At 45.7% G+C, this 18879-nt stretch overlaps 1 protein-coding gene across 1 annotated transcript in view; it reads right to left on the bottom strand.

The window, feature by feature from the left end:
- Window positions 1-640: 640 nt before the first annotated feature.
- Window positions 641-18879, bottom strand: part of vps35l (VPS35 endosomal protein sorting factor like) — a 28642-nt gene continuing 10403 nt past the window's right edge. The window contains exons 17-30 of the mRNA XM_056297149.1: window positions 17447-17500; window positions 17200-17280; window positions 16619-16681; window positions 12384-12469; window positions 11055-11135; window positions 6492-6555; window positions 4714-4812; window positions 4525-4602; window positions 4286-4400; window positions 3900-4039; window positions 3099-3264; window positions 2750-2868; window positions 2198-2347; window positions 641-1274 (exon numbers count right to left, since the gene is read on the bottom strand). Of these exons, the coding sequence (XP_056153124.1) occupies window positions 1176-1274; window positions 2198-2347; window positions 2750-2868; window positions 3099-3264; window positions 3900-4039; window positions 4286-4400; window positions 4525-4602; window positions 4714-4812; window positions 6492-6555; window positions 11055-11135; window positions 12384-12469; window positions 16619-16681; window positions 17200-17280; window positions 17447-17500 (1395 nt within the window). The 3' untranslated portion in view covers window positions 641-1175. The remainder of the gene's footprint in view (window positions 1275-2197; window positions 2348-2749; window positions 2869-3098; window positions 3265-3899; window positions 4040-4285; window positions 4401-4524; window positions 4603-4713; window positions 4813-6491; window positions 6556-11054; window positions 11136-12383; window positions 12470-16618; window positions 16682-17199; window positions 17281-17446; window positions 17501-18879) is intronic.

The following is an 18879-nucleotide window of genomic DNA, read 5'->3' as shown; positions in this document are numbered from 1 at the left end:
CGTCCATGACCATGTCGCCGATTTACCGGTTGTTCTTCCTCAAGACCACTTTTGGTAGGTACTGACCACTGCATACTAGGAACGCCTCACAAGACCTGCCATTTTGGAAGATGCTCTGACCCAGTCGTCTAGCCATCATAATTTGGCCCTTGTCACAGTCACTCAGATCCTTCCGCCTGCCCATTTTTCCTGCTTCTAACACATCAACTTCCAGAACTGACTGTTCACTTGCTGCCTGATATATCCCACCCCTTGACAGGTGCCTAAGTAACCAAAGGTTTTGGCGAACTTGGTCTCTGATTTCTTGAGTCTGGCTGTTGGTGAACAGCATAAACATTTGCTTTCTTTTTTAAGTGCAAATAAGGCTTGGTTGCCTTTTCACTGATTCACTAACAGTAAATAAACTGCAGCTGATACGAATTCTTTTAGCCTTGTGTACTCGTCATCCAAATAACATTACAGAGTCCCGTGCGGCACTTTCCCCGTCTTTGAAATCTACTCGTGAAGTGCCCTTAAGCAAGGCACTCAACCTCCAACTGCTACAGTGAGGCTGTCCGGTGGCTAATGAAAATTGTGGAACTTTAAAAAAAACAAAAAACAAAAAAAAAACAAAAAAGTTCAATTGAAAGATTTATTCCTAGACATGATCAAACTTAACGAAATGTTAGTGCAGGATTGTAATTGATTTGCAGCCATAGCAGTGCATAACATGAATACTGTGTTCTGTAATACAATAATTAAATCGCACATTAATGAGTTAAATCATATGCACGAGGCTGGATTATCTTCCAATGCAAAGAGGACACCAGTGGCACAGTTTCTGAGTTAAAATCCCCTTGGACGGCTCTTCTTTTTCTTGCAGCACTCTAAAAGAGCAGGAAGCAGTGTATTTTAGCATATTTAAGGGGGGGGGGGCATGACACCACAAGTCCACGAGGCGCACAGCTACAGCGGCCTGCCCCTCTTCTGAAAGGCCGGCTCCCCAGTTCGAACGGAGGCTTTTCCTATTTTCAGGACCAAATCCAAACACCAGCGAATGTTCACGCGAGAGAAAAAAAGTGAGCATGTCCAACACACACCTGTCCCGCTCGGACGTCAAGTCAATGGTTTAGTGTATTCCTGTGTGAGAGGCGCCTGTCAGTCAAGCGAGGGCGGAGCTTTTCTCAGACGCGCGTTCAAGTGCGGGACTGCAGCGTGAGCCTCTGGACCATGTCTGAGATGTGGGCCATGTCAGGCTGCTGGGCCTGATGCTTGATGTACTCCAGAGTACGCACCTGAGAGAGAGAGAGAGAGAGAGAGAGAAAACAAGTGTTGTTTCTTATTTGTTGTCATCTGTGATGCTGAAAGCTTCCAATATTTTTTGCGGCAACTTATGTGTGAACGCTGTGATGTGCACAGTCACATGCAAACACACAGGTGTGACAGGGTCCCTGCGAGGGAGAGTCTAAAGACAAATTACTTTAAATTCCTAATATGTTCACAAATTTTCAGAATCATGTAATTATTTCCCTCAAATCTCCAAATTAGCTATATCTGAAATCCGTTTTCGTCCTGTGATCGACTGGCGGCATGTCCAGGGTGTCTCCCCTTCTGCCAATGACTGCTGGGATAGGCTCCAACATTCTGCAACCCGAATTCGGATAAGCGGCTTGGATAATGGATAGATGAAATCTGTGATTCTGTCCATGCTTTCCACATCGTGGAAATCACAGGAGCCCGCCGATCAGCCCACAGCAGCGATGACGATAATACATTAACTTATAGTTGTCAGGTCAAGTTCACTTGTATAGCTGTTGATCAGTTACTGTCTCAGACAGCTTTACATTCACACAGTAAGAGACGTAGGTACAGTTAACGACAATGGAGGACACCCTCTATGCTTAGACCCTTTAACCCTTGTCCAAATGATAATGGACCCGACCTGCTTTGGGAAAAAAACTCTTTACCACTTGCCTACCTCTACAAAGAGGTGAGAATGCAGGGTCAGCTACAAGACAGGGATTCAGAGTTTTTCTCAGGGACACGGGGGCATGAGGGCAGGACCCCCAGTTGAAGGGAAGGTCACCGTATTTACAGTTAGCCCACCGGCACATCTAAAACAGTCTTAACAACTACATCCGGTGCCTTGGAGAACAAAGCGGAGCTCCTCCTCTGAGATGACTGAGGAGTGGTAGTTTCTTGTGGCATTTGAACTCACGGAGGTGCGTGTGTCGCAGTAGCCATGTTTGTGGCTGAGGTTCCACAGGTTGACGGCCAGCTGGTTTAGCTTGTTGTTCCGCAGATCGCCGTGTGCCAGCAGGATGCCAAACAGGGAAAACGCCAGAGCGCCCTGACGACGCACGTTATGCTGCATTCAGATGGAAGGAGAAAGAGGAGGAGGTGAAGGAAAATTATACACACATGTGTAACAGTTTTCATATACTTTCAATATGTGTGTGTATACACATGCAGGCATGTGAATGCCTCACAACTCCTTTGCAGATTGATAAAGGTGAATTAAAAATTTTTTTTAAATTTTTGTCCAAATTTTAACATTTTTGGGGCGCTACAAATACAATGCATGAATGTTTGCGTGATTTATACACAAATGTGTTACATGCGTATGTAGAAACTAGCAAGAAAATATCACTATGATGTACAAATACCAGACTACATTATAGACGTAGTGAGAGGTACTTAGGGAGAAGAAGGAGTAGGAACGGGTGGAAAGCAGACAATATGATAGGCGAGAATCTCGTCAGCGCCTCACCTCGTCTCGGCCAAGCACCTTCAGGTGGTCCAGAACTTGACCTATCAGGGTCTCGCACAACTTGTTGATCTCGCCTAAAAACTTGGGGTCTCCTCCATAAAGAGTCTCATTGGAGTCCACTAAAACAGGGGAGAGGTGATGGAGGGAAAGTGACAGGTTCATGAGCATTTGTGTGACAGCTTCTTTCGTCTTAAGTGGCACAGATTTGCACCACTACTAAATTGTTTATTACGAGAACCAAATGTCCACATCAGGTCAGAAAGCTCAGCAAATTAGTCCGTAGCAGTTAAGGAGAGGGTTGTGATCAATGGGCAGTCCTTATAGATATGAAGCCACACCACCCTCTTACCTTTGGGTATGGAGTGGAGGTACGTCTCCTGACTCATGGCGGCCAACAGGGGCAGGGCGCTGATGTAAACCTTGACCTTCGCATCGCTATTGTCCTCCCAGGTGTAGTCCTGGACCATGTTGAGTAAGCCACGGACCAGGTAGAGCACGCCATGTTCTGGATGGTCCTATTTATAAACACACACACGCGTGCACACACACACATGGGAGAATGTATTTTCATTACTGTTCTGTTCTGAAAACCTTGCATGAACTATACTCATTACTATGATCCTAACCTAAAATTTGACCCTCGTGACTACATGCCTGGACATAGTAACTAACCCAAACCTTACCCACAACCCTTAGCCTAACTCCTTATTTAAAGCGAATTGCCGGCATGACAAGTTAAGTTTCACTTTATCGGTCCATTTGTCACAGTAAATCATTGTTCATTTTGCCTCTGTTGCCCTAAATGGTAGTAGCACAGCATCAGTCACAGAGAAGCGTCCCCTGGGAAAATGTGGGATGGTGTGTCTTGCTCAAGGGCACACCGGCTATATTTAGGATCCTGATACAAGCAGCCCTCTGTCTGTTAGCCCAGGTCAAACCAGGATTATTCCAGCAGGTCTGGGATTCGAACTGCTGATCCTTTGGAGACTGATTAACTCCTAACTTTGTGTCCTTGTGAGAACACCTGGGCTCCATTAACATAGAGAAATATAAGCATCCACTAATACAAATCCACACAGAACCACTGTCCCCCTACTGACATTTATTCTGTCAGTTACAGCATCAAGAGTGGGGTTTATTTGTGTCTTACCGGGATGACCAGCAGCGTGGACAGGAAGTTGTTGATGAAGTCCAGTAGGAAGTTCTCAGAGGAGCGCTGTTTGCCCTCCACACTGATGGTCCGAGGCACTTCGGGCAGGATGCTGACGGCTGCCTTCAGGAAGGCATCCGCTGCATAGAGAGAGAGAGAGAGGGATCGAGAGAGAGAGAGAGGGATCGAGAGACAGAGAGGCGAGAGAGTAAGAATTTTTTTTATTAATAACCTTTTTATCTGGGTTTTGGAGAAAAAGTTAACGCTGGGCTTATCTTATGTATGTATGCAAAAAGAAGTGTAGACCTTGAGGGAAAAGGGGGGGTGGGGGGGGTCCTACAGAAATTACTGACCAAAAAAATGACCAAAGATCAGTGACCTCTAACCTTGGGACAAACACTGGTTGGCCAGTGCCACCTGTCCAGAGAGCAGGTAAAGGCTGAGGCGATAGAAGATGCTGCTCAGAGATGGGATTGTGATGAAACTGTAGGCTGCACACGCCTGAAATGGATGACGAAAGAGAGAGAGAGAGGTAGAGAGAGAGGTAGAGAGAACGGAGACACAGTAAGTCCGACAGTTTGTTGACACCATTAATGTGTGTGTGTGTTTGTGTCAGCTAACAGACCCTGACGAAAGAGGCGGTTTTGCGGGAGTGGTTCCCTCTCATCACCCTCCTCGTCTCCATGGCCAGTTGGTTCACCGTCTGATGTGGGCAACAATCACACATCGATCAGCGGTGTGTAAAAAATATGTACGTACGCGAAAGAGCACACACATGCACATGCGCACACACACACACACCAGCAATACTCACATGAATGAGTTGCATGAGCACTGGCTCCAGGTTACAGAACGTGGCTCTGGCCTCAACACAGAAGCTCAACTGCTGCTCAAAGTCCCGACCAAAAGACACCTGGATGGACAGACGGGTAGGCAGACTTAAAAAGACACCAAAAAGAGTTAAAACACACAGACTGTTCGTTGCACAATCAGAAAAACAGGCAGACAGAAAGAGACAGACAAATAGAGAGACAGGCAGGAGGCAGACATAAAGATGGGTCGTAACCAGAAACATAAAAAACTAGAGGAGTGCAATCAGTAGAGTGCAGATCTCCACCAGGTCTATGTATCTCCCCTTCTCCGGTGCTAGAACCTGGCGACAAACCAGCCCTTTTTTCATCTACCGGGAGAAGGGAAATACATGGACAGAAAAACCAGTTTTTTTCTGCCATTATAAGCCTTTCACACAGCGCCCAGGTCAACTGAACAGGAAATATGGGGGGGAAACGTTTTTAATATGCCGTGCTCAAGCTCAAAATCTACCTAATGAACACGTTTTGCCTGTCAGTCTGTGGATGTGCAGCTTCCTAGGCGGACCCTCGCATGAAAGCGACCAAGCCTGACATGAGATGTCAGAGATCAGCCTACCATAATTTCAAAGCCCTTATTAAAAGACTTCAAATGTGTTTAACTGTCGTGGTTTTCATGATATAAATTAATGAAGGCGACTGGCTGCTCTGCTGACTGACTTCCAGCCATACAACAAGGGGAAGAAAAAATAGCTCAGCCAAGGGAAATGTTTTATTGCAGCTACTGAGATGATTTCCAGCCGTGACTGTGATTCATCCTACTCTTGAAATCTTACTTTCATAACGGAGTTTTAATATCGGCGAGGTGAGTTATTTTTGGCTCATCCAGTGTTTCTCCAGTTCTCCTGTGCTGAGATCAGCAGTGAATGATCTGCTGACTTCAGCAACACAATCGACTCCTTGTTTACTTTCAAGACTCGCACTCGAATATATAATGTTTCGGTTTTGGCACTGTCGCTGCCTGATCCAACGCAACCGTAGATGTGAGCCGTGCATGCGCATGGTTGACTCAGAGCGGGCAGCGATGGAAAGCAGTGTTGGTTGAGCGAGCTAGAGAGTGAATGAAGAGAGCGAGCGAGCGGCGATAGCGAGCACAAACATTTTTCGAAGGTTTTGAATCACCGCAACCATGAGAGGATCTTCATCATAGTCACAACTGTGCATAAAAAAACATTTGCCTGATAGGTCCGGTAGTTTGCAAGATTAGCCGCGGACAGATACACACACAAACACATGACCAAATGCATAACCCCTTCCACGCTACCACCTGGCGGAGATAACCAGGCACATAAAGAGTCCAACAGACAGTAAAGCAGACATGCAAAGAGCTGGAGAAGCAGGCAGACAGGAAAGAGATGAAAGATGATGACAAAAACAAGTACAGTAGCTGCAGTTGTTCTGTTGGGGGGAGATACTGGCCACTATTTCTGAGGTTTCTGAAAATAAGGGCAACTAATTTACTACTTCTCTAACAGAAAAAAGAGGAGTTCACTTCAATTTGGCTAAACAGTAAAAGAAAAACATAATTCAGAGTGTGAGGGTAGAGAAAATAAGGAGCTTAGAGAAAATAAGGAGCTTTTCAGAAAAAACTTTCGGGAGATATGCAAGTGTAGATGTTAAATCTTGAACTTGGGGTAGAAGATAGGGGGTCACTGACATAAATACGATGCTGCGCAGTGCTACAATTCTGGGAGGATCCCAGGAACCGTCTCAGGAGCCTTACCATGCGTATGAAGCCGTTGATCAGGGAAGCCAAAGACCGTTTCTCATCCTCCAGAGTCAGTGCGCTGTGAAACCACAGACAGAAACAAACTGCTTTAGCCACCAAACGTTTCAAGTCGATCATCACCGGCCACCGACTGGCTGTCATTAACACAACAATCCCTCTTACAACTGTGAGGATTACCTCAGTTAAATGGAAAATCTATGCCTGAAAACCTGACCGGGAGTCACAGGGTATTGGGTGCACTCAGTCTAAAAGGTATTTGCAGTGAAATTGCAAATGTGTGCAGAGCTGATGGTCATGTGTATTTACTGAGCAGCACAATGGTCTAAGAGCGTGTAATCTCCAAATGAGCGTTGTGAGTGCTGTAAATGTATGTACATGCACGCAAGCACGCGCACACGCACACACACACATAAAAATAAACTCCAGCTGATGCCCAAACTTGATTTGTAGGGAGAAAGGCCTAGAAATGAGGAGAGATGATACCCAAGTTCACAGTGAATAGCTCTCTGTTAGTAGCCATCCTTTAATAACAATATAATAACACTTTAATAACAATATACTTTCTTATGAATAAATGTAAATTAGGCAACTAAAAAAGATTAATTCCTTATTTTTTTCTGCAAACTTCACTCCCCAGCTTTCTCAAACAAAATCTGATTTTCAGGGATGGACTAACCTCCCTTTGACTCTAGCTGGCAGAATTAATGTCCTAAAAATTACCATTTTACCAAAATGTCTCTGTTTTCTTCAATCCATCCTACTATGTTCACCAAATTCTTTTCTCTAAACAAACCGATCACATCATTTATTTGGGTGGGGGAACTTGCTAGAATTAGTAGAAGTGTACTACAGGGGAGTAAATTGGGGGTAGGCGTTGTCTTACCAAATTTCTTGTACTATCACTGGGCAGATAATATCCAATAATTATTATTCTGGTTTCATGCAGCTGACGTCCCCTGGTGTTCAATCGAGGCCAAGTCATGCATGTCAAAATTCACTTGTGCTTTGACTTTAGGTCCCATCACTAATAATCACTTATTGCCCCCCTTCTGTTTTGGACTCCTCTTTTCCATGTGGAAAAGACAGGGTGTTATGACGATCCGGGGAGGGCTGCAGACTACTTTTTTTCACCTGACACTGAGGAGTTTCACCAGGGGGACATAGTGCGTGGGAGGATCTCGCCAATCCCCCCCGAACAGGCACCCTGACCGACCAGAGGAGCTACTGCAGCGACCAGGACGCATACCCACATCCGGCTTCCCACCCGCAGACACGGCCAATTGTGTCTGTAGGGATGCCCGACCAAGCCGGAGGTAACACGGGGATTCGAATAGGTGACCCCTGTGTTGCTAGGCAACGAAATAGACCGCTATGCCGGAGAAAGAAGGGTGAGCTTTCAGACGACTGGTGGGGTGAGGAAAGGGTAAGCTCTACCACCTCATGTGCATGACTGGGTCTCATACAGTTTAAGGTCCTTCACAGGATCCACTATTCTAAAGCCAAATTAGCAGAAATATACCCAGATGTGACCGGTGTGGCCGCGCCCCTGCTGACCTTAGCCACATGTTTATTTTTGTCCCAATTTTGGGGCATTATTTTCAAAACTCTATCTAAAGATGGATCTGCAGCCACGTCTCTTTAGTGCCATCGTTGGGGTCCCTGTAGACAGGCCAAATGTACGTCCCTAACAGGCAGGTAGGTGTAACTGCATTGTCTTCCCTCCTTGCACGAAGGAGGATTCCTGTCTCATGGAGATCATCCACCCCACCATTAGTCTTCCTGGTAGGGGGAGATGATCTTTTTTCTCAAACTTGAGAAACTCAAGTTGACTCTGTGAGGTTCAACTGAGAAGTTTAATGTCAGGTGGCAACGCTTCATATCACATCCCAGCAAGCTAAACAGCTTCTGTTTTATCAGCCACAACCATCTTAATTATCTTACTTTTCTCACTTGTAAAATGTCCCAAAGAATAATTTTAATCCTAAGAATTTTTTTAGTTATTACCATTTTATTTTAATGTATTTTTCATTCTGTCCCTTTTCAGTCCTTGCCATTTTGTTTGCTTACTGCTAGTTTGTTGTCCTCATAATGGCTTTTTTGTAGTCATCATATAAAGATCCGTGTCATATGTACACTACCGTTCAAAAGTTTGGGATCACCCAAACAATTTTGTGTTTTCCATGAAAAGTCACACTTATTCACCACCATATGTTGTGAAATGAATAGAAAATAGAGTCAAGACATTGACAAGGTTAGAAATAATGATTTGTATTTGAAATAAGATTTTTTTTACATCAAACTTTGCTTTCGTCAAAGAATCCTCCATTTGCAGCAATTACAGCATTGCAGACCTTTGGCATTCTAGCTGTTAATTTGTTGAGGTAATCTGGAGAAATTGCACCCCACGCTTCCAGAAGCAGCTCCCACAAGTTGGATTGGTTGGATGGGCACTTCTTTGAGCAGATTGAGTTTCTGGAGCATCACATTTGTGGGGTCAATTAAACGCTTAAAATGGCCAGAAAAAGAGAACTTTCATCTGAAACTCGACAGTCTATTCTTGTTCTTAGAAATGAAGGCTATTCCATGCGAGAAATTGCTAAGAAATTGAAGATTTCCTACACCGGTGTGTACTACTCCCTTCAGAGGACAGCACAAACAGGCTCTAACCAGAGTAGAAAAAGAAGTGGGAGGCCGCGTTGCACAACTGAGCAAGAAGATAAGTACATTAGAGTCTCTAGTTTGAGAAACAGACGCCTCACAGGTCCCCAACTGGCATCTTCATTAAATAGTACCTGTTAGAGCCTGTTTGTGCTGTCCTCTGAAGGGAGTAGTACACACCGGTGTAGGAAATCTTCAATTTCTTAGCAATTTCTCGCATGGAATAGCCTTCATTTCTAAGAACAAGAATAGACTGTCGAGTTTCAGATGAAAGTTCTCTTTTTCTGGCCATTTTGAGCGTTTAATTGACCCCACAAATGTGATGCTCCGGAAACTCAATCTGCTCAAAGAAGTGCCCATCCAACCAATCCAACTTGTGGGAGCTGCTTCTGGAAGCGTGGGGTGCAATTTCTCCAGATTACCTCAACAAATTAACAGCTAGAATGCCAAAGGTCTGCAATGCTGTAATTGCTGCAAATGGAGGATTCTTTAACGAAAGCAAAGTTTGATGTAAAAAAAATCTTATTTCAAATAAAAATCATTATTTCTAACCTTGTCAATGTCTTGACTCTATTTTCTATTCATTTCACAACATATGGTGGTGAATAAGTGTGACTTTTCATGGAAAACACGAAATTGTTTGGGTGATCCCAAACTTTTGAACGGTAGTGTATGTGTGCTAAATTTGATGTGTCACACATGTATGCAACTTGAGAAGTATTCTGTGTACATGCTTCAACTTACCTCTTTATTTTTCACATCGCTTTTCTAGTGCACTTTACCAATCTCCATTTGATCTTATGTCATCCATCCATTATCCGAACTGCTTATCCTGCTCTCAGGGTCGTGGGGATGCTGGAGCCTATCCCAGCAGTCATTGGGGGGCAGGTGGGGAGACACCCTGGACAGGCCGCCAGGCCATCATGCAGGGCCCACACACACACACACACACACACGACTGTGGGAGGAAACCGGAGTCCCCAGAGAAAACCCACGCAGACACAGGGAGAACATGCAAACTCCACAGAGGACGACCCAGGATGACCCCAAAGGTTGGACTTCTCCGGGGCTCGAACCCAGGACCTTCTTCCTGAGGCGACCACGCTAACCACCACGCCACTGTGCCGCCTTGATCTTATGTATGTCCTGTTAATTACTTGTATTTAGTTTGGTTTATTATTATTATTTATATAATTTTCCAAACAAATAAGATTTTAAATAAGATGATTCAGTAGCTGCCCTGTGCATGTGCACGCAGATGCTAAACATGGTACATGCTAATACTTCAGCAACTATTGAAATTTGCAAAAGGTTTTCTTTCCAAAGCATGCAGCATAGACATTTCTGTTGACACCTTCTGCAGTTTCAGACAAAACTTTGTAATGTAGTAAATGTTGTTTTACCCCCCCGTGTCTGTGTGGGTTTCCTCTGGGTGCTCCGGTGTCCTCCCACAGTCCAAAGACGTGAAGGTCAGGTGAATCGGCTGTATTAAATTGTCCCTTGGTGTGAGTATGTGTGTGTGTGTGTGTGTGTGTGTGTGTGTGTGTGTGTGTGTGTGTGTGTGTGTGTGTGCCCTGTGATGGACTGGCGGCCTGTCCAGGGTGTCTCCTCACCTGCTGCCCAATGATTGACTGGGATAGGCTCCAGCATCCCTGAGTAAGGATAAGCGGTTTGGATAATGGATGGATGAATATAATTTTTCAATCTAGACCCAAGGATTGTCTGGTGTGGGTGGGTGGGTGGGGGGTGATGTTCTTTATGCTTGAGGGGGAGGGAGGAGGGAGGGAAGGACGGAGTGTGGAAAAGGTGATGGGGATTATGGTTAATGTCATTGTAATAAAATTCAATAAATTCATTCCAGTGTATACTGTCAAACACACAGACACACTGTTCCCATACTTGACAGAGTCGTGCATGGTCTTGCAGACATGCAGTAAGGCGTTGAGGATGACAGGGTCTCTGGTGGGCTCCAGCTGGTGCCTGGGAAGAGAGAAGGACACCAACAGATGGCGCAATTGTGCAGGTCAAACTATGTACTGCATGTTTACTGAACCACTGCCACCACATGGCTCGCCCCCAAGAGGAGCTGCTTTGAAAAAAGAAAAAGGTGAGCTGAATCTCCCCACAGAGAGGAGTGAGGAGGACGGGTGTGATGATAGTAATAATAATAATAATAATAACTTTATGATTCTTCATTTGTGAGATACTGGATTTTTTTGTTTGTTGCGAAATACCAATTCAGCTCAACCAAATTAATTTTTTTTCAACACAATATATTGGTTTTTTTGGAACATACAGAACAGCCACACAACAGTATAAAAAAAAAAAATGACGGAAAAAGAAAAACATATACGGACAAATTAATAAACAGGCATTTGCACAAGGTTAAGGCCCATCACTCACCTCATGGTGACAGAAATATATACCAGATAATGAATAAATGTTATCAGAGGAGCCACTCTTTGTGACTCTCCATTCACAGAAGGGTAGATGTGAACCGATGTGCTTCCAAAGGTGAGGAAGCCTTTGCCTTTAGCAAGGCCCACAACTCTGTCCTTTTGTGTGTAATACTGAAACCGGGGGATAATGGGTCTTGTACCAACCCCTCTGCCAGTCCGGGGAGGGCTGCAGACTACATGTCTCCCCCGATACATGTGGAGTTGCCAGCCGCTTCTTCTCACCTGACGGTGAAGAGTTTCGCCAGGGGGACGGAACGTGTGGGAGGATCACGCTATTCCCCCCAGTTCCTCCTCCCCCCCCGAACAGGTGCCCCGACCGACCAGAGGAGGCGCTAGTGCAGCGACCAGGACACATACCCACATCCGGCTTACCCCCCCGCAGACACGACCAATTGTGTGTAGGGACGCCCGACTAAGCCGACGGTAACACAGGGATTCGAACCAGCGATCCCCATGTTGGTAGGCAACGGAATGGACCGCTATGCTACCCAGATGCCCCATTTATGTCTAGTTTAATTTGGGGGGAATTATGCCCCGGAGTGAGGTGCATAACCCTAAGGACCCAGAAAAATATGATGAGGACCCCGAGGACCCCGATAAATATGATGAGGACCCTGAGGACTCAGATAAACCCAGATAAAAGAGTTTGTCTGGCTGAAATATTTCAATGGCAGGAAAGAAAAAAAAATCAAATCATTTCTTTTCAGTAAGGTCATCCCACGCTCCACTGGTTTAGTTTCTTTGCACAGTGATTAAAAAGGGTGCTTACTTGATGAAGACCTCCATGATGCCTCTGCAGACCTCAACCCTCACACTGTCTTTCTGGAACATGTCTAAAAATGGCAGGAAACGCTCCTGGGGGGGGGGGGGGCACAAGAAGTACACAGGAAGAAGAAACCTAAATGTCCTCAGATGTAAACTTTGATACACACAGTTAAATTTTGATTACACCAGAAAAGGGACTGGAAAGTTCCCTGAGAGGAAGGAAGGAAACTGAAGAGAGAAGATACCTGTGGCAGAGAGGGGTGTGGACCAGCTGTCCTGAGTTAGTACATTTAAACTGGTTCCACACCCCAAAGACGCAACACAGCCAGGGAGAGAACTGCAGGCCGCGGACCCACGGGGCTCTCTCGTCACCGAAAAGACTTTTAATTAAGGTTTTAATGACTGTTTTTAAGTCTTTTAATGTGGTTTTAATAAATGGGCTGTTGTGCCCAGGTCTCTGTGGCGCAGATTTACAACAGTGGTGTCTCCGGCATGGGAAAGAGACAGACCTGGCAACTGGAGGGCGCCCCGGGAAGAAGACTGTCGGGTGGCCAATGATGGCGGCGCCGAGGGGCAATAGACTGTGTCCAACCCGGACCCAGCCAGCCGGCGCTCTCCATCGCCACCAGCAGAAGACCCCGCAATCCATAGTCCAGCAACCCTGCAACAGAGGATGCGACCTCCCGATCCGGTCCGCCAGGTCAAAAGAAAAGGAGGCACCGGGGCATGGGGCATCGTCAAGGGATCCCCGGCGGGGAAGACTCCTCCACCAGCGGACCGTGGGGGGATTCTCTGCTGGGGGCGGCGACGGGGGAGGTGTTGGGTGTGGATCAGCTGTCCTGAGTTAGTCTGATTAACTTGTTGCAGAGACATTGGAGACAGAGACACACCAGAGCCAGGGACGGATCTGAAGGGCCGTCTCCACACCACACTTTTTAATTAACATTTTAATGAATGTGTTTAGTCTGTTAACTCTGGAGTTTTTTAAAGTCTTGGTGTTTCTAATAAAAGGGCGGTTGTGCCCTCATCCAGGCCCGTAGCTACCACTGAGGACACTGAGGTCATGCCCTTGGTATTTTTTCTGTCTTTTTAAATTTTCTAATTCTATATATTTATTCCTTAATATGTTAAATTACAGTGACGAATAACTACTTAGTTGTATGGTGTGTTGTAAACACAGGTAATATGGATGATACAAACCCATCCATCCATTATCCGAACCGCTTATCCTGCTCTCAGGGTCGCGGGGATGCTGGAGCCTATCCCAGCAGTCATTGGGTGGCAGGCGGGGAGACACCCTGGACATGCCGCCAGGCCCCCCCCGCCCCCCCCCCACACACAAATTCACACCTAGGGACAATTTAGTACGGCCGCTTCACCTGACCTACATGTCTTTGGACTGTGGGAGGAAACCGGAGCCCCCGGAGGAAACCCACGCAGACACAGGGAGAACATGCAAACTCCACACAGAGGACAACCCGGGACGACCCCCAAGGTTGGACTACTTTGGGGCTCGAACCCAGGACCTTCTTGCTGTGAGGCGACCGTGCCAACCACTGCGCCACCGTGCCGCCCTGGATGATACAAATCCTCGATCAAATCAATTTTATGTGTATAGCCCAATATCACAAATTACAAATTTGCCTCAGTGGGCTTAACAGCAACACAACATCCTGTCCTTAGACCCTCTCATCGGATAAGGAACAACTCCCTAAAAAACCCCTTTAACAGGGAGAAAAAATAGGAAGAAACCTCAGGGAGAGCAACAGAGGAGGGATCTCTCTCGTGCAATGGATGTTGTGTTCACTCAATTTACATAATACAACATTGAAAGAGGATAACAGAATTATAATGGACACAGAATTTATGAAGAACATGATGCACAGGATGCCAAGCAGTGTCCACATGCCAACGGAGCAGTCCAGGACCCAAGCCACGCGACCAGCATCATCATGTAATAAAAGAAAAACTTATGTGAGGAGTGGAAGGGCAGGCAGCATCCAAATGACGACCAAATGACGACCACCACGATCAAAATAGAACGGCGATAATAGGAAGGGGCGCTCCGGTTATACAGCCTACTTCTTTTTTTTTAAATTTCTTTCCCCTTTCTCCCCAATTGTATCCAGCCAATTACCCCACTCTTCCGAGCCGTCCTGGTCGCTGCTCCACCCCCTCTGCCAATCCGGGGAGGGCTGCAGACTACTGATACATGTGGAGTCACCAGCCGCTTCTTTTCACCTGACAGTGAGGAGTTTCACCAGGGGGACGTAGCACATGGGAGGATCACGCTATTCCCCCCAGTTCCCCCTCCCCCCTGAACGTGCCCCCGACCAACCAGAGGAGGCGCTAGTGCAGCGACCGGCATACATACCCACAGCCAGCTTCCCACCCGCAGACACAGCCAATTGTGTCTGTGGGGATGCCCGACCAAGCCAGAGGTAACACGGGGATTCAAACTAGGATCCCCATGTTGGTAGGCAACAGAATAGACCGCTACACCAACCAGACGCTCATATAGCCTACCTCTTGAAGCAAGATAGGCCTGGCTATAGCCTTCCATAGACTGTATTCCACCTGACCTACACACTCAAAACCAGTAACTATGACTCATTTTATTATTTAAATAAATTCCTTTTTTTTTTTAAACGTATCTTTTCTCTTGCATTCATACGTTGTGGTTGGGGTCAGGGGTCCTGGCCGTGACAGTCATACGGATGATACAAACCCATCCATCCATTATCCGAACCGCTGATTAAGCTAAAGCTTCATCCTTTGTTCTATTATATTTTATACACCAATTGTTCACTGTCATGCCGTGTATAACTATCAGATTGTTGCTTATTGTTTGGAGGAACTTGAGTGATGAGTATTAGCACACTTGTCAGGTAATTTAGGGCAAAACCTGAAAGACACTGCAGCTGTGCCCCTCTGCACAATTTGTTTGACAGTGAAAGGGATTTCAGTGCAATAAGAAACTGAACTGACAGTAATTTCAAAACTGGCCATATTTGTGTTGGATTCTAGTCCCGTTTTCATCTGTGTGTTGGCATGGACATTCATTTCCCAAGTGCACAGATTTATACTAGTGTTCAAAATTCTCTCAGGGTGGGCTTAGCCCCGAACCTCCCTAGTGGGGCTAAGACTCATGACCTCAGTATTTCTAAAATCCTGCCCTCATCGACCATCTGCGTCTGTGTCTCTGTGCCGGGGAATGCTGGCTGTGGCGCAGATTTGCCACAATAACATTTAAACGTGTAACGTTGCATGCAGTCAGACCCGGGTGCAGCCCGGTACAACCCAATGCCACACCTAAACCACTTTAATGTTCAAAAAGCTTGAAGTGTTGCAGGTACTGTTACTTACAAGGGGGTGGGGGGGGGTGGATTCGGTGCAATAGCATTTCCGCATAATGTTGAATCACAATTAACAGGTGCTGTAAAGAGGTTTGATGTAATGACCCCCCCCCCCCTTTTCTCCCCAACTGTATCCAGCCAATTACCCCACTCTTCCAAGCCATCCCGGTCGCTGCTCCACCCCCTCTGCCGATCCGGGAAGCGCTGCAGACTACCACATCACGCCTCTTCCGATACATGTGGAGTTGCCAACTGCTTCTTTTCACCTGACGGTGAGGAGTTTCACCAGGGGGACACAGCGCGTGGGAGGATCATGCTATTCCCCCCAGTTTCCCCTCCCCCCCCGAGCAGGCACCCCGGCCGTCCAGAGAAGGCACTAGTGCACCAACCAGGACACATACCCACATCCAGCTTCACATGGCTGACCAAGCTGTAGGTAACACGGGGATTCGAACCGGCGATCCTCGTGTTGGTAGGCGATGTAAGGATTTCTACTTCTCTGAATGTTTACTCAGGGAACCATACTCATGTTCCGTTTTAGTAACATGGGGCTTAAAATCCTCTTTTGGTACATTCTCTGAGGATTTCCTCAGTTTCCAGATTTTACTGCAGATAAAAAGGGAACAGAGCCTTAAAAATATCAAATTAAAATATTTAGGCTGCGCTATTTGAAAAGTTGCACTATCTATTGAAATGTCACTGATATCGAATCAGGACGCTACCTGCCGATTCCCAGCCCTGATACTACACCACATTCTCATGAGGACATATGCCTTTGTGTCTTCTTGTAAGACACAGTTGGAAAGCGGCTTGTCATGAATGTGGATTTAACAGGTCTTTTTATATACTGTGAATGCCCCCCCCCCCCAGCTTTATTACTTACCATGGAGAAGAGGACGGAAAAGTCATGGAAGTAGGTGAGGATCTTCCTGATCACCGACTGCAACTGGACACAGCAAAAGGCACAGTGTTAGCTTTGACCGAGTGACTTAAGACCGCATGAAATAATTTCATGCCATGAGGGGTGAAATAAGAACGGTACTGTTTGGATACAGCAGGTTCAGCCACCGCTCTATTTAGTGTGCCGTTTCACTGATCGCTGATATTTCATGCAGTATGATTTGTAAACTGCACAGCCGGCAGCTTTGAGCAAGAAGGGGTTCTTGATACTCATTCTGCTGAAAATAAAACTGACATGATTTAAAAGCAGATAATATAGGACGGTCAGAGAACAAGGTCAGGTCCGGAAATAAACAGGAAGGAAGAAATCTTGCCGACACTGGAGCATGAATCCAGGCCCGCTGGGTGGACGATGGTCTATGCTATACTGCTGCACCAGTCCATTTCTTATCTACACAGTCACAGTCAAAGTTTATAGTACAGGATATTTGACATAGGCCGTTCTCAAGGACAGCCTTTACTGAACCCGTTATCACAAAGTGCATTGTTTTGTGGATTGTGTACCTGTGGATAGGCGTCTTCAAAGGCGCGGTCAGGGGTCATGTGTTTGATGATGTCGGCCAGAACAGTGTTGACCTCACGTTTCTAAAAGCCAATGCGGGGGAGAGACGGGGGGGGGGGGGGGGATAATGTGAGAGCACGACAGAAACAATGGTTTGAAGGCGTGAAAGATAATGTGAGAGAAGGAAGAATGGTCGCAAATTATGAAAATCACTGTTAAGAATCCAAAAATTCCTCCCGTTCAACTCACTGTGAAGTGTCGACAGGTGAACTCCACCCAGATCTCAGCACAGTGGATGTAGTCCTGAAACCAGAAACACATTTTTTCACCTCCTGAAGGTCAACATAGGGTTAAAATCTCAAGTAGAGTCATCCAAACTGATTGATTTGGGAATGTAATGGATAAGTGGCAGCTGATAATAAGTGGCAAGTGCAAATGCTGCAACTGAAGAAGAAGTGGGTCACATCATGTGAGACACATAAATGTTGATCTTAAAGAGGTATTCAAAAGTAAACCTGAAGATGCACAGAGAACAATACTGTCAGGGTCTAATGACCGGGGGGCTTGTTGGGATGTTTATTGATTTTTGTTGGACTTTCACACACCATATATATGTATATATATGTATATATATGTGTGTGCGTGTGTATGTATGTATATATATATATATATATATATATATATATATATAATAGTTCCCCCCTTAGTATAGACATACAGTGAATACATGTACACATATACATACCACACAATTTACATAAAGAACAGGAAGACGACAATACATTAAGACAAGAGTTTAGAGGGTCAACGAGTTTCCATATCTACATTATCTGACACAATACTGGGTACCAGTCATCCATTGTCTCTTACACCCCGAGCCAATGTACTTTATTTGGCAAGCACTGTGCGGCTTGTGTGTGCGTGTGTATATTTTCAACATCAGGAAATGTTGACCGAAGGATGAGCAGTACACCTTAGGAGAGATTTGAACAGGCCTTGGACCCTAGTTTGTTGCACAACACCCAGCAGTGCAGTCATGTGTCCTTAATGGACTAAGACGCATCCCATGTTGCACTTCACAAGCCGTTTACCCTCGTCAGTAATATTACTCACAAGACCTCACAGTCTCACCATCCCACTTCTGACACTAATGTAGCGAATTTCGTGGGGGTAGCCCGGGTACTGCCACAGCTAGAACACGAACCGGGATCTCCCTCTCGTAACCCCCCTTCTCATCCACCCCTGTCTGTGTTATGTTTATCTGTTGTCTTGTTTCACCCCGTTTATTGTAGAGCGACTATGAGTGTTAGAAAAGCACTATATAAATTTGATTTATTAAGATGACACACACTATAGCGCTTCACCAAGATAGGCTTTCTTGGTGTTATTTTGATGAGGCAGAACATCTGAAAGTGAAATCAGGGAGGATGCTAAAATTGCACTGTTTGGCTAATGAGCGCTCTTTAAAATATAGGGACGGTGAAGTCACGAGGCTCATGGACTGTTTGCTGCTGCATACATTTGAGGGCTTTAATACTTCATCTAATTTTGACATTTGTTTTTAGCTCCACAGTGAAAGACCAGTTTTCTGGTGTTTTAGCTGTTTAGTTTTTTAAGCCTTAGTTAAAAAAAAAAAAAAAACCTTGAAAAAGATGGCACCATGAACTCAGCTCAGAGACGAG

Source organism: Lampris incognitus, chromosome 17 (assembly GCF_029633865.1).
Source record: "Lampris incognitus isolate fLamInc1 chromosome 17, fLamInc1.hap2, whole genome shotgun sequence".
In the NCBI taxonomy this organism is placed as follows: Eukaryota; Metazoa; Chordata; class Actinopteri; order Lampriformes; family Lampridae; genus Lampris; species Lampris incognitus.
This window is presented reverse-complemented; position numbering and strand designations above follow the sequence as displayed.